This window comes from Saimiri boliviensis, chromosome 1, assembly GCF_048565385.1.
Source record: "Saimiri boliviensis isolate mSaiBol1 chromosome 1, mSaiBol1.pri, whole genome shotgun sequence".
NCBI lineage: Eukaryota > Metazoa > Chordata > Mammalia > Primates > Cebidae > Saimiri > Saimiri boliviensis.
Genome location: NC_133449.1, coordinates 296,717,945 through 296,742,536, shown reverse-complemented (window position 1 = coordinate 296,742,536; position 24,592 = coordinate 296,717,945). Strand labels below are relative to the sequence as shown.

At 42.5% G+C, this 24,592-nt stretch overlaps 1 protein-coding gene across 1 annotated transcript in view; it reads left to right on the top strand.

The window, feature by feature from the left end:
* Nucleotides 1-24,592, top strand: part of ADAMTS16 (ADAM metallopeptidase with thrombospondin type 1 motif 16) — a 182,617-nt gene that overhangs the window by 105,640 nt on the left and 52,385 nt on the right. The window contains exons 17-18 of the mRNA XM_003932512.4: nt 1,550-1,688; nt 22,286-22,412. Coding sequence (XP_003932561.1) covers nt 1,550-1,688; nt 22,286-22,412 — 266 coding nt within the window. The remainder of the gene's footprint in view (nt 1-1,549; nt 1,689-22,285; nt 22,413-24,592) is intronic.

Below are 24,592 nucleotides of genomic sequence, written 5' to 3'. Positions count from 1 at the left end.
GGTCACCTCCGAAACCGAACCATTCTGTTTACTCATGAATGCAGAGGCTCACAAAATACAGTCGGATTCTGACACCACCACCTATCGCATGGGACTGTGCAGATGGCAGTGTTGGGTAGTGGATGCTCTAACTCCCCACCTTGTTACGTTTCTGTGAACAGTTGTCCCATCAGTCTACACCTTGCTATGGTGGTCCAGCCACCTGGATGCCCCCACCTGTTCCCCGGGGCTGGCCTCCCTGTCCCATCCTCTTGTGTCTTCCTGGGACATGCTTCCCCAGGCAGTCAGGTGTGGAGTAGCTGGAGCAGCTGCTGCATCTCCACAGGTTCTACTTCCATCTCCTGTCCTGCCTCTCAATGCTTTCATTCTACCCCTTCCTAAACATAGTTATTTTGAATTCTTTTCTTGATCATGTCTCCCACCATCGGAGGCTTTTAGCTTTAACAATCAGAGAGAAAGATAGATGCCTCTGGATTGAAAATAAGCGAGCCTTGTTAGGAAACTGTTCTTGATGGAAGAAGCGTGGCAAAGGCTCAGAATGTCAGGGCTGGAGATCTTCTCAGTGGCCTTGCAGAGCAACCTCCTGTCCTGGGCTTGTTCCTGTCCTGCAACATCAGCACCACTGAGACTGGAGCTGTGTCATCAGGCAAAGGGTGGAGCATGGGGCCAGGGTGCTTAGGGGAGGGTGAATCTGTTTGTCTACATGGGCATCATATCAGGATGCAAAGACTCTCAGGTGCTGGTATGGGATTTATGTAAACAGGTTATGGTGAGTTTTCCAGAAAAGTCTAACCAGAATTCAAGGATCTAATACATTTATGAGAGAAATGGTGGCTGGTCCGCATGATTGGGTTTCAAGCTAGGAAATGTAGAGTCCAAACCTGATTCCATGGCCTAAACTATGACTGAGTGATCTTTTTTACTAATAAAATACCTTTTCCCCTGGATTTGATGGGTATCTGCCAGTAGGCAAAAGTCCCCTTCATCTCTCCCAGTAAAAAGTACTCTAACTTAGCTTTGGTCATTCATGAATACTGTCTATTGCTGTTGAATGGTCCTGGGTTATTAGAACTTACCAGAAAGCGTGACAGTGTTTGCAGGTATCTCTTTCTGATTTGCTCAGACGCAGGGAATTTGTAGGGGATCCCAAAGAAACACCAAGGGAGATAACCGAATGCTTTTGTTAGGATGTATCAAATTATTACATGTACCCCCAAATATGTATTTCTATTATGTATCAATAAAAATGGTAATTTGAAACTGCTTTTTCTAAGTTGCAAAGGTGTTTGAAGTTTTGCATGCAGGCATACACTAACTAAGGAGAAGGATGGAAAGTCTAGATTTTTTTTTAGACGAGCTTGAGTCTAGATAAGAGGGTTATTCCTGTTTAGAAATTTTATGTAACTTTAGATGATAGTCTGAATTTAGTTTCTCATGATGACAAACCTTTTATTGGGTGATTGTTGTTTTAAGTAGTCTAAGCCACATTAGCATGCATTGGCTGGTTTTGCATTAATTTGTTTTCTTTTTCCCCTTTCTTATTTTGCAGCTCCTGTTTCAGGGAAGGAATCCAGGCATTGCCTGGGAATACTCCATGCCTCGCTTGGGGGCCAAGAAGCAGCCCCCTGCCCAGCCCAGCTACACCTGGGCCATCGTGCGTTCTGAGTGCTCCGTGTCCTGCGGAGGGGGTAGGTCCCTTCCTGTGCTGTTCTTGGAGGTTCCTCCCATGCTGCTCCTGGAGGCAGCATGTCAGCCTTCAGCCATGGGGTGCACGGCACCCGCCCTTCTTGAGTCCTAATGAGTAGCCCAGGGCTTCTCCCAGCCAGTAGCAGTGACATTCCCAAGGTGGGGAGTGGTGACATTCCCAAGGTGGGGAGTGTCACTTGTAAGCTTGAGCTGCCTTCTCCAGTTTATCTACTTCAGTGTGTGACTCTGAGGAAGTCAGTGGGTGCTTTGGTTCCTGCTTTTCATCTAATTTAAGATATTTTAAAAGATAATTTTGTTAATTGAGATTAGTCAAGTGAAAGTCACTGTAATTATGAAATGCATCATGTTGATAGTGAGAAACAGAAACCCTCATGGAAAATGCACTGACCTAGAGTGGGTTTTTTAATCCAGCTAATCTCGTTCAAAACGCTTCCTGGAAAGAGCTTTGCCTTCCAGTTATATAGTCAGATTTGCCCAGAAAATAAAAGAATATTTTGAAAGTTGCAAAGAAAACATCAAGAAAAAACATGCCAAAAAGAACTGCACATGTACTGACTGTCTGATATCAACAGTGGTGAGCAAATATTCGCAAATTTAAAACAACATAATAAATTCTATCTGATATTTATCAAGTACACAAGTTTCCATCTGGCCAAGTGGATTTCAGCTTTGAAAAATCAGAGTTTTAATAACTAAGAAGTTAATTTACATAATATTATATTTAAGTAAAGAAAAGTGATTCCCAAATGAGAACTGGCATCAAGTAAGAAGATAATGAATGAATAAAAAAATAAATAAAAATAAATTTGTATGTTCTCAATAGTTGCTCTAAATAAATAAGATGAAGAAACTAAAGGAAAACTGAAAGACGAGCAAAAAGCTTAAATAGTCCGAAAAGTGCTTGACATATGTTCATTCTTCCCAGTATGAACTAAGGATGAAATAGTTAAATTATGGGTGCTGGCAAAGCTAGTGACTCTGAGTGAAACACCGTCTGAGGAAAATCATAGCTACCTTCTGCACGGAAGGATAGCAAGCATGTTGCTCTAGGAGCGACCAGAGAGAAATCTGTGAAATCTCATACTAGTGATACGGCCCGCCTCAGCCACCGGTTGACTTCATTTAGAATATAGTGGAACAGAACCACCTTGTATGCTCTTCTCTCTGTGTGACATGGGAAAAGTTGTTTCTCACCGTATGTGTTTTCCTTCCCTTTTCCTCTGATCTTGTAACTATACCCATGTTTTCACGGATTCTGTTGAATGCACTTGACTTTACCTCTCCTATTTAGGATCTTCAAATACATAGTAATTGGTTAGGATAATAATGGAATCACAAAGCTTCATATTTGTGTACGGAAAGTATGAATTTTGGAACTCTTTCTTGTTCCTTTTCATTTTGTGAAAAATGTATAATGAATTCCATGGAAACGTCTGTAAAGAATGGCCAGTCGATGATTCTATTTCATTCCACCAGGTTCACTGGTGCCTTTCCGTTGAGCATCAAGCATTCAGAGGAACTCTTAGTTTTCTCAGCTGCTACCAGGTTATTCGTCTCAGTATCCTGAAACACTGAATGGATGATTAGTGCACCTAACTATCCCTACCAAATAAGTGAGAGTTTCTGGGGTAAATCAACCCAAAATCCATTCCCTAATCGCTTTTCTAAAGAGCTGCATTAGAGAGTCAGTGAGTGTTGTTTGTTTTCAATTTTAATGGGAAATTGATGGAAAACAGGGATTCTCAATTCAACAGCTGGAGGGAGTGCAGGATGTCTGTACTTTCCTGTCTTCTGTAGGATAATGCTCTGTAGTCTTCCTGGTAAAAAAACCTGAGCTCTTCATAGGATGAAAGACTCAGCACCTAATCAGGGCAACCTGTCACTGGCCATGTATGCATAATTAGGAAGGGGAACATTTGCACATGGTTATCCAGCAGGGCTGAGTTACGGTTGATCCTCCTCTGTTTTCATAGATGCTTAAACACATAGCCTCACTCTCTTATTCTCTTTCCTTCCCTAGTATCCCCAGAATTACTTTCTATTCAAGCAAGATGAAAGTAAGAAACACATTATTGCCATGTATTGAGCACCTACTATGTGCTTTCACACATATTATCTTGTCAAAACCTTTGACAGGTTAAGGGTAGAAAGACCACAGGTGCAAGGCAGCCATATCAGATTCAAGTCTTGGCTTCATCAGGCCACATTCCTTAGAAATTTTGAAACTGCCTTTTATGTATGTGAAGCTTAATGATTTTATGAATATCCATGACTGGAAGCAAGCATTATTCTCATCTCAGAGATGGCAGGTAACTTGGTTCAAGTGGGTTTACTGGCTCTGTTCTTATGTCACCCCACCACAGCCAGACTGCAACTGAGCACATTGCTGATGTTAACACTCTTTAACAAAGATGATTCTGCCTTGGAAGAACAACAGGAAGTCTTCGACTTCCTGTCTTCCTGTCATAATACAGCTTCTACCTGGCAATGGGAGCTGCCGTCCAACGAACATAAGACTGAAATGTCAGCAGTGAGGAGGTGCCCTCACATGTGGGAGGCGCCTACATTTCATGGTCGTTCAGGGTGAAGGCTGATCTCATTCAGTTGCGCTATTCAGTTTTCCTTTGATCTGTATTTGGTGGACTTGTCAAATTTCCCCTGATAATCTTAAGTTACATAGTTACTCACTGAATGTTAATCACAGTGACTGATTTTGAGGTAAGGACTTTTATTTTTCAATACTTCATTGCTCAATTATAAGTGGTTGTTTTGATTAAGTAGTTTATTAGAATTTACTGTCTCTGCCTTACTGAACTTTGGGAGTTGATGACATCTGATGACACAGATCCTTTAGAACTAAAACCTCAATTACTTTAAGTTTATTAAATGCTTCATTAGGTATATCCTGTTGGAGCCTTCTACATTTCAAAAGATTAAATTCTGCGTTATCTGACAATAGCATATTTTAATTGCTTGGATGATTGATGCTGGAGGATGAAAACCGAAAATGAGTCTCTTCCTCGGTTTTTCCATTTTGTGAGAGAATAACTAACTTTCCCAATGAGCGTGATATAAAAACCTTTGAGTATTGTTCTCATTTCTTAGAGGATTAGGTTAATGTATCACCTGAAAATTCTTGACCTGATTCTTCAAAAAAAAAAAAAAAAGGGAAAGTATAAATGCCATTTTTATCTTATCTGCATATTTTATATATTTTTTAAGACTTCTAGTTACATAGACTTCCCAATGTTCTGGATTTGAAACTTTTAAATCATCTTTTTCTTAGCTCTCTTTTTGAGAATTTAAGCATCTACAAAGGGAGTTATGGAATTAATGAATGGGAAGAAGACAGCTGGAAACTTTCCCCCACCTCTTGCTTCATTCCAGAAACATTACCTGGTGTCAAAAAAGGACGAATAATTCTTTTTGATTTAAAGAGATTTCATTTCCTTATCTCCTGCAATGGGTCCATCTCTCTGTAGGAAATACGGTTTCCACAGCCAGGTAATGCCTCTGTCTCTCTTTCTGACAGCTTCTTCTGTTCCTTTCTTCTCTCCTCTCACTTTTATGATATAATTCATTTTTTTTTTATTTCAATGTTCCTGTTTCATCGTGCCCTAACTGGACACTCAGTGAGCATCTGGGGCATTGGTAATGGGGCATAAAACTCAACTAGAGAGACATGCCAAGAATATTACCCAGAGATAGCTTATCCTATTGTGGCTGTCTCGGAGATGGATACTTTTTGATGTGGTAATGACTTCACTAGACTTTTGTTTACCTTTTAAAACATCAGCCTTTTCTCAAAATTATATATGCTGTCATCTTTTAAAGTCAGTACCTACAACTCATTTGGCCCAATGTATTCCAAGTCATTAATCTTCAACCTCTGATTTATTTCCAAATAAAAGTACTTATTATAATTTGGCGTGTGTCTTAAATTGTCCAACATGTATCCTGTAATGTCTGGGGATGAGGCATTTTTATTCAAATGAAAAAATTCATCTAATTCACAATTAAAATTTCTCAAACAAATCTTAAAACTAGCTTGTAAACCATCCTCTCTTACAGTTTTTTAATATTATTATCTTCACCATCTACGAATATATCTGGGGCTTAAGGATTAATTCCTTTAGGGATGAAGTTTAGAAAAATGATTGAAATCCCTTGCAAACTTGCCCTGCTATGTTGATATCAAGCCAGCCAGCCATTGATTCATTCATTCATGTACTTGCTCAGTCAGCAAATGCTTGCATGTTTGGATCTGAACCTTAAACATCCTTAAGCCACCTGGGGAAATGCAAGAGGCCTTTGCTTGATTTCTTCTCTATCTGAATTGAGCAATGAAATGCTTAAATAGATGTTGCTTTACATGAAAACTATTTAGTGCCTCTTTCATGTCATAGCTAGTTGAGGTATTGTACATTTGTACATCTTAACCAGTGAATCAAATACTTCAGCAATTTTTTCTTAAATGTGGGAGCCACTATGCTGAGTGCTAAGTTTATAAGTCAAGATGGTATATACTTGACCCTGTCCTCAAAATCATTTGCAATCTGGAGCAAGGAGGTACCCATATGCCCACGTGTAACAATGGAAGACGGTAGCCTGTGTTGTGTTCTAAGAACTGTGAGAGTTCAGAGCTATCTCCAGGCCTGTTCACGGGAAGAGTCTCAGCTCAGCTGGAGAAGGGATGCCTGTCTTCCTCCGCATTCCATCGCTAAGATGGCTTTAAAGACCAGCAGCGGGTCTTGGTTGCTATTGCTCATCTGATAGGCTAAAATCTCTAGATCTTTTTCACAGGAACTGCTTTAAATTAGAACTGCCCTATCCTCACTTTGTGTGCTAGAATGTTCTGAATCTTAGTGGGTGTGTCTCTTTTTCTTTTAAACTTCCCCTACAGGGTTGAGTCCCAGAGTTCAAGTTGAAATGATTCTGGTTTCTTTTTCCCTGCCTTGGGTCACCTTTGAGCTGATCTACAAAAATGTCTCCTGTTCTTTATCCAAGTCCCTATGAATTATAAAATATATTACCCACCCCAACCTCTTTCTTCCCAAAAAAGCAGAGAGAAAAACAGAGGTTTGTCTCTCAGAGAGTGGGGTGTATGCCTCAGGGTCCTGGGTGACGTGATGTCACACAGGCCCATTTCTTCAAGTGTGCACAGAGGTCCAGAGTGAAATAAGCCCACATCTTCCAAAAAAAGCAGGAATTCCTTTTCGTTCCCAGAGTCTGCAGTTCCAGCAAGCCTCTCCTCATTAGGGGTACCAGGGTCCCTCCCACGTTCCCACTATGGGAGAACGCCATGCCTGTTCTTCTCCACTCTTGCTGTGAGACTCACTTGTGCCCACAGGACTTAAAGTCTGCAAACTTGGAGCCTTAAAAATGGGCAATTACTGCCTATATCCAGATGGGCTGCACGTCCCTCTGCCGTTGACGGGTCAAGGCTGTCAGGGAAATAGTCTAGTGAAGCCAGTTCCCTGTGAAGCAGGGAATCTGCCTCTGGTAAACTCGTGAAGGTGCCTCAGCCTCCAAGCTCTAATAAATGTTGGGATAACATGTGTCCACAGCAATCCTGCCAGGCCAAGCTCTCACTTCAATACACTGGGAACCACTCAGAATCCAGACAGCATCCAGGAATATACCAGTTCCCTCGAGCTGTCTTTCCTCTTCTGGGTTCAAGGTCCTGCAATGTTCATGCACGAGGCATCAATAATATATCTAGCACATGTGATAGAAACAACGCATGCTTCTTTTGAGAGCTCATGTGTTCGTTTGTGGAATATCATCCAGTTTTCCATGCAGGTTTGCTTATGGAATTGGTTTTTCTTTTTCTTTATGAAAGAAGGATAAAGCTTTTGGCAACAGCTGAAATTCATTCTATAGTTCAAATTTTGGAAAACTCAGCAATTCTTCGATGAAATCATGCTCTTCCAGACTTAAGACTCTTCTTCTAGACAGTCTGGCGAATGTGATGATTTTTAAGTGGTTTCCAAAGACCTGGCCAGAGCTGGTTTCTGTAAAAAGATGAAAGCAGTGCCCAAGCACATTGCTCATCAAACTCACCACCCCATGGCCACGGTTTGTCTTTCCGCAGCTAATGGATTGTTCTCTCTGAGCTTCTTAAATTATCTTTCGAAGCTTATGCCCTTCCCCTCTCTTATCTATTAATATAGATCATTTACAAAATTGGCCTGCGTGATTCTGGCATTCCCATGAATTCTGTGATTTTTCGTTCTAAAAAAGTTAAGTGATTTTATGTACTGCTGAGAACTTATTTCCTGGACATGCCCTTAGTCAGAGAAATAATACTAGAGTCTCCATACGTGTCCAGAGAAGTAATACCTGAGCTAAACAGCCAAGGAGACCCCATTCCATCATGCGAGATACATCTGAAAACATAATAATCCAAAATCTGGTATAATAATAGACCTTGGAAAACCTCAATGCTATTGAACATATGACATTTGAAATTAGTCAATGGCATAAATATATAAATTCACTTTTATGTCAATTACTGTTTATATGGGTTGGTATATTAGAGTCCTCTAAAGAAACAACCGGAAGGAGGTATCTGTCTCTCTACTCATCTGTTTTATGTAGAGAAAAGGAGATTGATGGGGAGAGATTGGCTTACGCAATTACAGAGGCTGTGAAGTCTCACAATTCACTGTATGCAAGCTAGAGAATCAGGATAACCAGAGAGATGTCTTCCAGTCTGAGACTGAAGGTGATGGCTAGAGGAGAATGGCATGAGTCCTAAAGCCTGAAGGCCAGAGGACCAGGACTGCTGATGTCAAATATAAGAGCTTAATACTTTAGATCTAAGTAGACTAATCCAAGATCTTGAGCAAGCGAATTATGTGTGTATTGTCTCAAGTCTCTGATTAAAGATCCAAGAAAAACTCTTTGAAAACAGACGTAGTATGCAAGAACTGGTGTGTCGTTTCTTTTGCTTCATTTTTAGCTCTTACAGTTTTTCCTACATGTGATGCAGTCATGTAGGAAATAAATGTCTTATGACTGGATAATGGATTGGCACAGTGTTCTGAATATGAGGTGGGAGAGTGCCCTTGACCCTCTGCATGAGACTCATGGAGGAGTGATTCGTTTACTTGGACACCGTGCTCAATCCCTTACGAGAGGGAGCACATGAGCAGATGGGTATAAGAACCGGTGTGATGAGTGCTGGAATCTGCTGATAGCTCCTCAGTGGCAGAAGCAGGCTTTGTGCAGGCCCCACAGCAGCATCCAACTGTGTTACAGTGCTCTCTTAGCTCTGCCATCCAGGAAGGGGTAACCACACCCCTGGAGCCCCAGAGGGCCTTTGTTACAATCAATGCTCTTTTAACATTTGCAGACTGCTAACTGTTATTAACCAGTTCAGTGAAAGATCAGGTAACAGCCTTTGAAACTCTGCCCTCTTGGTACCCCAGGTCTTGTCCAGGGTCCAGGAATAATCAGGTCACAGGAACAAACTGAAGGGTGGTGAACGTGGAGGACTTTACTGAGTGGTGGAAGTGACTCTCAGCAGGAAGAGGAACTGGAAAGGGGATGGAGTAGGAAGATCATCTTCCCCTGGAATCTGGCTGTCCACAGCCAAACTTGACTCTGACTGTCCCTGGCTGTGCTCCTCTCCAACCATAGTCTCCGATGTCCAGCTACTTCTCTCGATGTTCAGATGCTTCTATCTTCTGTGTGCATGTGTCCACTGAGTCTGAGGTTTGGGGTTCTTATGGGCACAGGACAGGGGGCTAGGTGAACCTAAAGGCAACATTCTGGCAAAACAACAGGGACAGTTCTCACTTTGGGCTGTGGGTCCAGGCTTGAGGGTGGAGCCCTTGCCAGGGACCCTGCCTTCTTCTAGCCAGTATTTCCCTCCCTTCTGTTTGTATCAAATAGACAACAGAAAAGCAAGAGTTTGAGAGTGGGTTAGGGGAGAAAACCTTCAGGGGAACTAGTCTGATGGGAGCCATGCAGAAAACAAGGGACAAAATCAAAGATATGGAAGAAGAAATCCGAATGTCCCTGGCCAGCCTATGACCTCAGATTTTCAGGTTCTGCAGCTAAGCAAAGACCTTCTGATCTCACGTGATTCCCCATAGCACTGGATTAACCATGAAAAATGGTTTCCTAAAGCATAACTCAAACCTACTCTTTCATAACCCAACCACGTGACCGCCACATGATACCCGAGAGTTTAGTAAGTGTTGGGGCCCAGGCCCAGGCCCAGGAGCAGGACTCTGGTGTGATGGATGGTGTGGTAGAGAGGGTGCTGTTTGGGACTGACTTCCACTCTGCCTTCTGCTGCGGAAAGTACTTATACTGGTTCACCACCCTGTCTTCTGTGTGTGTGTGTGTGTGTGTGTGTGTGTGTGTGTGTGTGTGTACTCCTGTACAGGCACACTGATGTGTGTTTTAAAGGGGCCTCTAATGTCTTTCCAGTTTGATGTCCTGTGGTCTGTGTCAGTCAATATATAAGATGGATCAAAAGTAAAACCAAATGTCAGCTGCCCTTTAGCCCCTGGCTCCTTCCTCCTTCCATTCACCCCTTTAGGCCTTTGAATGAAGAGCCCTCAGGGCACTCGGTAAGGAGAGGCCAGAGCAGCTGTGAACAGAGAGAGTGCAGGCAGATAAGAATGTTTGGAGCAGTCGGGGGCCCCTTGCCCAGTGTCCTTGAGCCAAGCCTGCCTCAGGTATCAGCAAGACAGGATATTCACCTTCATAAAGGCTCAGATTTGCTAGTTTGGGGCATGTTTTTCATTATAAATGTCACAAATAAACAGAAGTAGAGAACACAAATCATTCCTGAGACAATTATATACATACAATTACCGCTTCACCAGTGAAAACACCTGGTGTCACAATACCAGCAATACCAACATGCCACAGCTGAGGAGGAGGAGTTCGAGGAGTGTGCTGAGGAGGAGGAGGTAGTCTAGAAGCTTCCTTGTCTAGGTAAAGGGGGAAGCAGTGTTGATTCTTTAGTGTGTTCTGATAGGCATCGTCACTGTGCGCTTGTTTGCGTTTACATCTTCTCCTACTGCGTTTTGAAGCATTTTCATAGTAAGTAGTTTGGCCTAATAAATCATCTTGATAGAGAAAAAATAAATAAATAAAAAGATGCTACTGTGAGCATCTTAGTGCATCCATCTCGTCTCTCTCTCCATGCACAGCTCTGCAAATGCATACCTTCCTTCAGGAGGGGCCTAGCGATCGGCTTTTTCTATGTCACTATGTCATCTGTGTCCTCTATTTGCAGAGAGTTTCTCCTTAGTTATGTGCATGAACAGCCCACTTCTAATGTGGCCGGTCACATTCTTGAGCAATTATTACTATATCCAAGTGTTATTCCAACTTTCAACATACTATAAACAAATAATGCTTCCATATGCCGAGGAAAGTTTCTTAGAAATTACAAATAGTGGCTTCACTTTTATGGAGAGTGTTTCAAATGGGGTGGTTTTTAAAAGTCTAAAACCTTTTCTCTTGGGAAAACCCTGACCACAAATATGTGTGTGCGTGACACACACACGGAGATTTTTAGTTTTCTGTGGCACAGAGACTGAAATGAGATGGAGTTATAAAGATTCTGATTTCACTCTCATGAACCTGGATGCCTACAGTGTAAGATCACTGTATGGGAAATCTTGTGGAAGAGTAACTGAGATGCTCTCGGCATGGTAGGACCCCAGGCCAGCAGCATCAGTATCACTTGGGAACTGCCGAGAAATGCAGATTCTTGGGCCTCCAGCCCAGACCTGCTGAATCAAAAGGCCTGGGTATGGGGCCAAGTAGTCCATGCTTTTGATACCATGTCCCAGTGTCTACGACGCCCATGGAAGTTGCTTTCCATTGTGTTTTTACCAGGGGACTTCTCTCCAAACACATTGCATGCAAACAACACTCACCAGTCGCTGTCTTTTACTCCAGGGAGCCCCCAGAGAGATTTCTGGAATCCCTGGCATTCAGAATTACAATAAGAAAACGATTGCCCTGGGAGGAAAACTGCATTTTAAAAGAAAAACTGTAACTCCACTGAATACAGCAGTTAATTTTTTTTTTTTGGTCTAGATTTTTTTTTATTGCATTTTAGGTTTTGAGGCACATGTGAAGAACATGCAAGATTGTTGCATAGGTACACACGTGGCAGTGTGATTTGCTGCCTTCCTCCCCATCACCTATATCTGGCATTTCTCCCCATATTATCCCTCCCCAACTCCCCACCTCCCCGCTGTCCCTCCCCTATATCCCCCCAACAGACCCCAGTGTGTGATGCTCCCCTCCCTGTGTCCATGTGTTCTCATTGTTCAGCGCCCGCCTATGAGTGAGAACATGCGGTGTTTGATTTTCGCAGCAGTTAATTTTAAAGTGGCAATCAGAAGATTGCCTCTCAGGGATTGGGGTAGGAAGAGGCCTGCCTTTATGACCTGGGAAGGTGAGTGTAGATGCCTCAGTGGGTGGGGGTGAAAACTGAAGACAAGTGTTTCCCTGGAGAACTCCCAGGATGCAAGCCTGAGGATCATTAGCAGACCCCTCCCCGCCACATGACTTTAATTATGGTAATTTGTAAAAAGAGGAAAACAATTTCTGTTAACAGAATCCCAAATCCTACTAATCTTTGTAGATTAAAGTCAACACTTTACCCTCAGAAGCAAATTGAAAGCCAAACCCACTATGAAGTATGCTGCAATAGTTTCCATATGTTTTTGTCTCCATCAGCCTGGATCTCTGTGTATACACCAGGCATTTTCCAACCCCCTATGCAGGAAAGGCCGTGCCACACGTAAGCATCAGCTTGCTCCCACGGCCTTCGCTCAAGGGTCCTCTGTTATTCATCTTGTCATGTCTTTTTGCCCCAGAGGGGATGCTTCTCCTCCTTTCTAAATGAAATTCTCCACTGGTGCTCTTCATCCCATTATCCACATTTCTTATCATCAAATGTACCTTTTTTTCTTTTCATTCAATGTCATTCCTCCCTCTCCTTACCAACCATTCCTTTTTCTTAAATGTGCTCGAGCCTCGTTAATCTTAAACTCTTCATTCTTCTACTCCTTCTCTTCCTTCTTTTGCTTTTCAGTGTGAAGCTTGTGAATGCAAAACAACTGAGACAGGTCTCGGTCAATTTAGAAAGTTTATTTTGCCAAGGTTAAGGACACTCCCGTGACACAGCCTCAGAAACTCCTGAGGTATGTGCCCAAGGTGGTCGGGGTACAGTTTACTTTTATACATTTTTAGGGAGACATGAGACATCAATTAATATGTGTAAGATGTACATTTGTTCAGTCCGGTAAGGCGGAACAACTCGAAGTGGGGGCTTCCAGTTTAGAAGTAGGTAACAGACAAAAGGTTGTATTCTTTTGAGTCCTCGATCAGCCTTCCACTGAGGACACAATTTAGTCTGGCTCAATGTTTCTGCATTTTTACATAAACAATAGGAGTGAGGAAGCAATCAGATGTGCGTTTGTCTCACATGAGCCTCAGAGGGATGACTTTGGACAGAAGGGGAGGCAGGTTTGCCCAAGCAGTTCCCAGCTTGACTTTTCCCTTTAGCTTAGTAATTTTGAGGTCCCAAGATTTATTTTCCTTTCACAAGCTTATCAGTGCAATCTGCACTTCCTGCTTGCATTCTCACCCAGAGACCACCGACTCTTCCCCAGTGCCTCAGTTTCATCTCTGCAGTCCACATCTTCGAAGACCCTCCAGTCCAGACCCTGCCCGGTCACCACGTCCACAGGCTCTTTCTCAGCCCCTTCTCCCTGACCTCCCTGCAGCCTTCAACAGCTGGCCACTCCTCCCTTGAAACTTCTTTCCTCTGGATTTCCAAGACCTTTTTATTTCCATGAATTCTTCTCTAACAAGGTCAGTGGCCTCCTTTCTTTGTACTCTCCTTTAGAGTGATGGCTCGTTGAATGCTTTTCCCCATCATCACTATCCAGGAAGCGGCTTGTGTCTTTTCATGCAAATCTCTGCCTCCATCTCTGATCCCTCGTCAGTACCACACCTACACTGGCCTGAAGGACACCTTTGCTTGGTTTTCCACATTGTAGCGAATTCATATCATCGTGGCAACAGGGGTCAATTTCCCAGTTACTTTAAAGAATTCTCTGGTCTTTTTACATCCAGGCTTGCTTTTTTTTCAAGTTACCCAAGAATCTCTGATTATTCATCTTGCTCTCCCTGTTTCTAGTCCTTTCTTTTCTCCACCCCCAATAATCAGTTAACAAACCCATCTTAACACCTATTCTCTTGAGCTTCCTAGATACATAATCATACCACATAAGCTTACCTCTTGTCATAAGTTTCATACTCCTTATATTCTTTTTATTTTGTCGAATTGTGCCAGCCAGTGTTTCCAAAATAATTTTGACTAATAATAGTTAAAATTCTTTCTTTATTTCTGACCTTAATGGGAATAGTTCTAGTGTTTCCCATAATGCTAGTTTCTAGGTTTAAATAAACATTCAATTACCTATATTTATATATGTAGATACAAATATACACACATAAACACACAAACTCATACAAATATGCAGATATATTGATGTAAATATCCATCTGTCATCTGTTTTATTAATGTTTTTATCAAAAATGGAGGCTAAATTTATGACATGCTGAACTTCATTACATTTATGATGGAGTTTGTGTTCATCCTTTAATCCATTAAATGGTGAAATATATTAACATCTGTTCTTAACATTGAACCATCCCTGCATTCTTGTTATGAATCATTATCTGGTGATGTATTTCTTTCTAATATGCTACTTGATCCTTCCTTCTCTTAGCTTATTTAGCATTTTTCATGTTAATACTCCTAAGTATTATTGAGCTGTAGTTTTCTTTTATGTGCTAAAATATGAGACATTCATTTTCATAAGTGTTGGAAATCTTTCCTATTTTTTATGTTCCAGAACAATTTAATAGCTTTAGTGTTATCTGTCTACTAACATTTGGTAAAATATATTTGAAGAATCTGTATCTATTGTTTTTGAAGGATTTAAATCTTTGATAAATTTTTATATTATTATGTATGGTAATTAGATTTCTTAGATTGTTTATCCCTTCTGGAGGTAGTTTTCTAATTAAGAACACCATCTTTTTAAATGTAGAATTTAAAACTTAGTTTTTATATATTTGAAAAGACTAGCCCATTAGATTATTTTCATTTCTTCTATATGTAAATATTTTCTTATTCTCATTTCTCATCTTGCTCATTTGTGCTTCCTACTTATTTACTTCATGAAGTCAACATATCAGTGACAGTTTTATCAAGAAAATAGAAACCATTCTATGTATTTCAAGCAGTAAGTTATTTAATACAGAGGATTGGTTGTTTATCAAATTGAAAGATTGAAAGAGTAAAGGCCAGACATCTGTAGCTCTCATAGATACTCTGGCTTTTGAAAAGCCAGAAAGCTGCAGAAAATTTTAGAGGTCACAGGTGATGATTACAGATAATCCAGCATTGGAGCAAGTGATTCCTAGAAAATGCCCAAAGATGACCACAGACCTTTGCATCTGCCAAGGCCCATCCTTGGGAGCATGTGGCTTCTCACTCCCACCTTCCAAATCTCGTGCTAGTGCCTCTGATTGGTGGATCTAACTGAAAGCCTCACAGACAAGAGAGTTAGAAAATTTACTCCTGATTTTCTTGTGATACGGAGGAGAGTGTGAAAGAAGGTACACAAAGTCGTACATTATTATAGTCAATATATTGACTTCTGTTTCTAATATATTGACTTCTGTTTTTATATATCAAATTTCTCTTTCTGCTTTCTTGGGCTATCCTTTATTTGTAACATCTTAATTAAAATATTTTGTTAACTTATTTTCATTATTATTATTTTTTTTTTGAGACGGAGTTTCGCTCTTGTTACCCAGGCTGGAGTGCAATGGTGCGATCTCGGCTCACCGCAACCTCCGCCTCCTGGGTTCAAGCAATTCTCCTACCTCAGCCTCCTGAGTAGCTGGGATTACAGGCATGTGCCACCATGCCCAGCTATTTTTTTCTATTTTTAGAGACGAGGTTTCACCATGTTGACCAGGATGGTCTCGATCTCTTGACCTCGTGATCCACCCACCTCAGCCTCCCAAAGTGCTGGGATTACAAGCTTGAGCCACCGTGCCCAGCTCACTTATTTTCATTCTTACTCATTTATCGACATAAGTATTTAAGGCCACGAATTGTCCTCTGAATACTGCTTTAGCTACATTCCACAGATTATCTTTTTTAGCATTTTCATCATTATTTTCTTAAGTAAATTTTTTGTAACCTGCTAACTTCTTTATTTCCATTAATTGCTAAAACTTTCAAAGGGACACTGTACATTCCTCTTTTGTTTCCTAATTATACACTTACCTTATGTGCTTGCCATCTGTCAGCATTCTCAACTGAAGAGTCTACTGTCTCTCATAAGGTGCATTTAGAAACCTGTGGCACTATTTTAGTTGTCATTGTAATTGGGAGAGGGATGCTACTGATATTTAATGGGTAGGATCCAGGGATGACAAAAGTCTTGCAATATGCACTGCTGTGTTACATAACAAGGAATGTTGTTGCCTAAAATGATAGTTACATGTCATTAAGGAAAACAAAAGATTTCTAAGGTCAAAGCTAAAAATTAACTGGCTGGGGCAAGACTTGCACATACATTGGACAAACACAGTGCTTTTCATTGAGTTTTTAATATATTTTTTACTACGTTGTTACTAAATTATCACATGACTTACTAAATCCAGGCTTCCCTGTTATCCAGTTAACAGGTAAAAGTTCTGTGACTCGGACCTGGTACATGGCCCACACTGAGGCAGCTTAAGGGTGAAGCCAAGCAAATGTCTCCAGTAAGAAAGGAAACTAACTATATTAATAAAGCCTACTTCTGTGTTTATTTCAAAGCAAAACAAATTTCTTATTTGCTTAGTTATTGAGACACTGTACCTTGCTCAGAATCATCAGTGATCATAAAGGCATAATTGTTCAGACTTGAACAGAAGATTTGAATTTCACATGTTTTTAATTTCAAAACAGGAAACCAAACTGAAGCCATTGTTTATAAAATCACACCTCCTAAAAAAGCCATAAAAGTTTGGTTAAAATGGACTTTGAACCTGAAAAGTAAGTGTGAATAGAGAAACAGTTTAACTTTCATTTGTATTCATTAGATTTCTAACAGTTTTCAAAAAATAGTGTGGTTATTCTGTATATTTCTTATTTAAATTGGGTCATCATAACTATTACACTTAAGGAAGTCCAGAAGATTTTCTGCAAAACAGTTTTAAACAAACATTTGTTTCTTTTTCCAATTTAATAGTCTCTCAGTCCTAGTTAGCAAGTGGAAAGTGGGTTCATAAAGCATCTTCAAATTGCATCTCAGCATTGATACATGTGTCAGTCATCAAAATTGTGCCCCAGTTTGTCCTTAAGTAATATGTAAAGAAAAGAATATATCCTTATTTTGATGATGTTTGTGGGGGCTAAGTATTAGTTAATCCTCTACTAACTTGTTGGAGCTTAGAAGTTAATGAATGTAGCAGAATTGCCCAGTGGCTCAAAAACTAAGTGAAGTGACAAACTAATCCAGGCATGCTACTGAAATTATAACAACGAATAACAAATGCACTCTGCCTCCGGAGAACTCTGTTCCAACAGATGACACATAAATGTTAACAGAACCTTATAATTAGAGTCACCATGTAATGAATTACTGGGATGCAAAGTGGGGTGTAATGCAAACTGCCATGTAATACAAAGTGTCATGTAATGCAAACTGCAGCATAATGCAAGCAACTGGGAGGCTTTGAGAGGGAAAGGTGTTACTGCTATCATTTTTCCAGGACAAATGTGCATAAAGCTGAGCTAGCCTGACATGAACTGTTTTTACTCACAGCACTTCCGACACCAAATAGGTGGGAATTTTCCACCCTAACAGCCAGTTCTTCAGTTCTCTAGATGCTGCTAGCTTGGTATCCTACAATTCAGTTCAGTTCTGATACTGACCACCTGGAATTAGCTTCAAACCCCAGAGGGGTAAGAGCTCAATTCCCCAAGACTTTCCTCACCTTGATGTGAGTTTCCAGTCTTGGATCTCATGGATACCCACAACTTGCCTACAAAGTCAGGGGTTCCCACAGGCTTTCCCTTTCAGGTTTGCTGATCTGCTGAAATGTCTCATAAAACTCAAGAAGCCACTTGATTTACCATCATGGGTTTACTACAAGGGCTACAAATGATGAAGAGTTGCATAAGTCTTGGGGTCTCGAACAGTCCCAAGCACAGGAGCTTTTGTCGCCATGGAGTTGAGATGTGCCACCCGCACCACGTGTATATGTTTATCAACTACCCATCTCTCTCCCCTTTCTGGAGGTTGGTGAGGTGGGGGAGTGGGAACTGAAAGTCCCATACTCCAGAGGTCCTGGGGATCTTAGGAGCTGTGTGCACTCAACCCACCTGGGTAAACTGAAACAGGAATCAACCGCGGCTTCTAAGTTTGCCCAGAGCTGACTTAACATTTCTCAAAGTGTAGTCCTTGGTCTAGCAAGAGCAGTAGCAACTGAGCCTTTGTTAGAAATGCAAATTCTAAGACCCAACCACAGACCTGCTGCAGCTGAAATCTAGAAGCAGAGCCTGGCACTCCATGTTTTAATGAACAAGCCCTTCCAGAATGCTCTGATACACATTTAAGCTTGAGAACCAGTGAGCCAAGGAATCTAGAGAAGCTGGTGTGTCTGGGCCTGATTGAAAGGGATGAGAAGAAACCCGCTGGGTAAGCCCAGAGGCACGGCTGTAGAGGACAGCACTCCAGATGGAGAGAACAGCAGGTGGGCTGCCCTGGAGAGTCAGAGGACAAAGGAAAGGTTGCAGGGCAAGGTCCCAGCATCACAGGCTAGAAGAGCAAGGCTAGGAAGTCCAGAGCTTAAAAACAGAAATATGGGCTTTGAATCGGGGAGGGGCAGGAATGTGTGCATGTGTATGTATATTTTTAAAAGGAAATGCCATTTTAAAAAGGACATTCATTTGCTGGAAAACAGAAGCTGATCCAGAACAGTGCTGCTCCTCCCTCCTGCGGGCAGGAGCTGCCGTGAGGCCTCGACTACAAGGGATTTGGGGCGTATCATTGCCCACCCCTCGGTACCTATGTCTGTGCTGGGTGCAACATGATGGTTCACAGAGCTGGTCCGTTACTATCTCAGGAACACTGGCAGTGATGAGTTTCTGGGACATCACTTCCTTTTGAAGTGAGTTTCACTGTGCAGCCCTTTGGGTCGTCGTGCACAGCCTCTGTGATCCTGCACACACCTGCGCATGTCTCTGGCCCGCTAAGTCCCACCTGAGCCGAAACTCAGCCTTTCCCAGCACCGCTGATGAATCCGGACCCTGTGCCCACCCAGGCTTCTGCAAATTCTGCTTCTGCTCTGTCTCCAACACAAGAACACATCTGCTGAATCGAGGTTCAGGCAGCTGAGCAGCAGAATTCTAGAAGTCCACCCTGTTTACTGTAAAAAGTATCCGAGACAAGTCTCAGTCAATTTAGAAGTTTATTTTGTCAGGGTTAAGGATATGCCAGGAAAAGGGAATCCAGAAGCTCAGAAACAGTCTGTGGCCTGCTCCTTTCTCCAAAGATGGTTTAATTTGAGGGCTTCGATATTTAAAGGGGAGAAGCGGACTGGAGGGGAAAGATGACGGATATGCCCCCATTACTGGATCCACAGGTGGCAAGGGAAAAGGAACAGGCAGGAAATTGTCAATTGAGTAAGCATCTCAGTCAGTAAATTGGCACTGGACAGGATAAGGTGAACATGGGTAGCTACCCGTGGGGGTGTTTAACCTTGTATCCGCAGCTTTCTTGCTAAGAACCAAAGGAAAGGTGCTTTTTGCATGACTCAGCTTTCAGCTTAAATTTTCCTTTCGGTGTAGTGAATTGAAATCCCAAGTTTTTATTTTCTTTTAGCATTTCTCTTGCCCCACTGTCTCGCCCCCCTTTCAAAGGCCACTGCACCTGCCCGGCGGGGTATTGGACATTCAAAGGCCAATCCCAAATCCATCTTTGATTTTCCTAAATTGATCTTTTAGAACAGATGCTGAAGCTGCAAACTTACCAGTCCTAGACATATTTTCTCGGACTTCCTTTCCGTTGCCCCAAGGGATTGAGGTCCGTCTTCAATGATCGCCACCTTGGCCTTCTTGCTATTAGTCTACAGCTGGTAAAATCTTGTTATTTCATGGGAACATTTTTCTTCAAGAGGCTCAATATGTTTAAATAATTTTCTTACATTTCTAGAGTATGTATCAAAATCATTGGTTTTTTTTTTTTTTTTTTTTTTTTTTTGGAGACAAAGTCTCACTCTGTCACTCAGACTGGATGCAGTAGCACGATCTTGGCTCACTGCAACCTCCACCTCCCAGGTTCAGGCAATTCTCCTGCCTCAGCTTCCTGAGTAGCTGGGATTACAGGCATGTGTCACCACACCCAGCTAATTTTTGTATTTTTAGTAGAGACGGGGTATCACCTTATTGGTCAAGCTGGTCTTGAACTTCTGACCTTGTGATCCGCCCATCTCGGCCTCCCAAAGTACTGGGATTACAGGCATGAGCCACTGCGTCTGCTTTCAAAGTCATTTTTAAATAACCTATTCCTGATCAGAGATTGCTAAAAGCAAAGAAATAATTGCAAAATTCACCTGAAGGGAGCACCATGTAAAAACCACTTACCTGGGTTAAATATATAATTCTGCCAGGTTAGCAGAGAGATGACTGATTTTACAGAACTGTGAGGGTCCTATGTCACCTCTCTTTCTGCTTCATCAGTGCTCAAAAGGCTAAAGGAAATGGGTGGTCTGTGGCTTGGAGCCATGAGTTCCTACAGTGGCTTCCTGCTTTGGAGCTTAGGGGAGCTGCCCGCCTCCTTACACTTAAGAAGACGGACACTGTATGGAGTATAACTTTCCCTTCTGAATGGCCTTATTCCTTTTGACTAAGCAACGCCAAAATGTCAAACTTGTTTTCAATGTATATGTTAGAAACTTTTAATTTTCCTTAAGCCAGGAGGGTTTTGACTTCCGTGGAACTGGCATTAGAGATTTTTGTGCCTAGTGTCTACAACCTGCTCCTTTGCTCCTCTGAGACAATCTTTTTGTTGTATTTCCTTATGAGCAAACTCTGAGTTGTCAGAGTCTGAGTTGTACACGGCTTGGGCTGCAGAGGAATGAGAACAGGAGTTCCATCCAACCTTTAGGACTCCTTCGTCGGTCTTTGCAAGTGCAGTGATAAAATCATTTTTAGATCTAAATATAATTTGTGTTAATTTTAAATCAACACTAGTTTGGTTCTATTTATTTTTTCCCTACTCCTTAACTTTTTCAAGACAGGGTCTCCCTTTGTCATCCAGGTGGGAGTACAGGGCAGTGCCATCTCGGCTCACTGCAACGCTGCCTTCCGGGCTCCAGTGATCCTCCCCTCAGCCTCCTGACCTATGACTACAAGTGCATACCGCCATGACTGGCTGGTCTTTGTATTTTATGTAGAGATGGAGTTTTGCCGTATTGCTCAGACTGGTCTCAAACTCCTGGACTCAAGCGAGTCACATGCCTAAGCCTCTCATAGTGCTGGGACTCAAGTGAGCCACCATGCCTGGCCCTGCATTCACTCTTTAATATCATTCCTTAAAGTGTCTTTTAGTTATAGTCTCTTTTTTATCGTGGCAAAATATATGTGAAATTTGCCACTTTCGCCATTTTTGAATGTACATTTTAGTACTATGAGGTACATTCGCACTGATGTACAACCATCACCACTGTCGTCTCCAGAACGTTTTCATCTTCTCAAATGGAAACTCCGTGTCCATTAGACATTAGTTCCTAATTCCTCCTCCTCAGGACCCTGGCAACCACCATTCTACTTTCTGTCCTAATGAACTGACTACCCCTGTTCCCTTACTTAAGTTAAAGTCCCCTTTGGGGTAAATTTAATTAATTGAAATATTGAACAAATATAGAGAATTTCACAAAGTCTTGGACAGATGGAGGCTGAGAATCAAACACACTTCCATTTCCATTCCTTCTATGCAACACCTGAGTCATGACTGAAAGTGTGCCTTTCAGATTGAGCTCTATGAACTCTCTGGTGACAAACTGTTTATTATTTTGCTGCCTATGTTTCCTGCTGATGGATTACTTTTTCTTGTTGTCATCTCAAATGGAAATGTGAAACAGGTATATTTAATATTGGTGTTTCTGCTGAAAAACAACTGGTGTTTAAAACTATGGAAAGAGTAGAAAACAAACCAGTAAATTTCACGACACGTATGATGACATCAATTGCAAAACAAACGTTGTCTTTAAAGATGTTAAAATAAAAATATGGAGGGAAGATATGTGCATCTTAGAATGAATGAAATTCGCTAATGACAACTTATGAAGACAGATGGGAAAAGGGAAATATTAATAGTTGGCCAGTTGGTCATTAACACAGAGACATGTAAATATGGCTAAGATTTTTTAAAAGAGATTTTATTAGCTCTTCACCTGCCTTTTATTGTGAGGCGTGCATGGGAGTCTTTATTCTGCATTTCTTCCTTTCCTACAGGACAGATGACCGTGAGAGAGGGCTGCTACAGAGACCTGAAGTTTCAAGTCAATATGTCCTTCTGCAATCCCAAGACCCGACCTATCACAGGGGTGGTGCCTTGCAAAGTGTCTGCCTGTCCTCCCAGGTAAGAAACACCGTATTCATGGAAGCGGGTTTCCCAGTTTGCAGATGCCTTCAGTGAGTCTTGGAGTTCCTGAGTTTAGAAAGAGAAGTGCTGATTGCCATCACGTCACTCATAATAGCAGAGAAGCAAAGGGGACAAAAGCTGCCTGGACAAGAGACCTAGAGAGAACGTTTGGGCTGGAAGTGGTCTGGAAATGTTCGTGATTGTAAGTGGACATTCTTAGAATGGTGTCCTGTTGGTTGTATTTGTGCTTGAATCAGCAGCAGGCTGGCAGCAGTGGTAACACACCACGGTGACGGTGATGCATTCTCAGCCTGCTGTTGTGATCACTAATGTGTGCTTTTCTTGCCGAATGAAACCTGCTAGAAGAACCCACCACAAGGCCTGCCGGGGGAAGGGATCCTGGGTTCCTCAGTGCCCTGCAAACATGCAGGGGTGAGATCTGGAGCCACAAAAAACCGGGGCACTGATCATTCCCCTCTCCTCTCACTGCTGCTGCCCCTAAGAGTTCCTAAACCCAAGCTTGGGTTCTCTAAGGCAGGAGGTGGGGAAAGACGCCTAGAGGCAGCCACGGTCCTACTGGGCTGTCAGGAGCCATCAAGTCTGGGCAAAACCTTGATCTTTCTGGTCCTCACTGTCTTCATCTGTACTTGGGGACACATCACAGAGGGTTGTGAAAGTTGATGCAGGATTTTTCTCTGCCCCTTTGCTGGACTCCCAGCAGGGGCACCTCATCTGCTCGGCCAGCTGTGTTCAGCCCCTTGTGGGAGGAAGCATGTGAGCAAAATGAGTACCAGATGCAGCTGGCCACTCTGAAGACACAGGAGAAAGCTGCGTGCAGAGCCCACGGCCAGACCAGGTGTGTTGCCAGGAGCAGAGCATGGTGGTACCCAGGCAAGGGTACCCAAACCTCAACTCTCCAGAGGGGGCGTCAATGTGGTAATTAGCTCTTTTAGTTTCATCGTCCACAGCCCAGTGGACAGAGATGTGTTAGCAGCTCGGTCAGCCCCTGACTCTGTAGTGTGGGGCAGCTGCCTTCCACCATCAGGGGCAAAGGGCCAGTGTGACAGCCTTTCTGGTACCCACACTCAGTGGATCCCAAACTCTAGTCTAGCATCCAAAAAGAATCAGATCATGATTGATGATTGGAGATGGTGAGGGTGGAGAATTGTATTGAGTGATGAAAACAGTTCTCAGCAGAGAGGGGAGCTGGAGTGGGGATGAGAAGAGCAGGTCATCTTCTCCCGAAGACAGGAGGTCTCTCCCCTGAAGCCAGGCCATTTCCCCTCCTACCAACTGAACCTGGGGTCTTTAGAGGCACAGAATGAAGAGGTGAAGAATTACAAAAAGCATGAAGGAGCGTTGGTCCCTGTGAAATCTATCTTGGTTTGTCAGCTGGTGATCATAGAAGTGAGGCTCCGCCTTCCCACAGAGACTGGAAGACAGGGGTCCTCTCTTCAGATGTCAGCCGGAACCGACAGGAAATTCTTGGGAAGCCTTGAGATTTTTCAGACAGGCACTTTAAGTGGGGCTGGGGTCATCTTAGGGATGTTGCTTCGAGCTGTTAGAAACCATGTTTGTGTTTATTCACGACTTTAGAGGCCAAGGTGAGGCCTCGTGGTGAAGAGAGCTCCGAGGAACGTGGCTAGAGTTTGGCCAAGGACAGAGCATTGTCAACTGCTGCACCAGCTTGACCTCCCCTCTCCTGCTGACTGGACAGTGGGCTCTGCTTGTGTTTCAGCTGGTGTTGATATCACTGTGATCTTGATTGCAGGTCCTTGCCTTGCCATGTGGAAGTTGGAAACACTGCTTTCTGTGCTGAATTTCCTTCCATACTGTGTTTAGTTCAGGTTTGTTAAGGAAGAAGCCTCTGTGACTCCTCAAGGCACCTACTTACCAGTGCTGTGAAGCAGAGAAACCACTAAATTAGACTTAAAGAAATCTGTGTGTGTGCATGTGTGTGTGTGTGTGTGCATATGTGTGTGTGTGCATATGTGACTTTCACATGCAGGAGGGACTGGGCTTACTAGTTCCATGTGGAAGCCAATCCATCAGAATGTTCATGTTAAAGCTCAGGGTAATTGGCAATGTTAGTGAGTGCTTGCATGATAGTTCTCAAGGTGGCCATGTTAATGGATCAAGCGTACTCTGGCAATCTAGTCAGCCCTGGTCTACTCAGT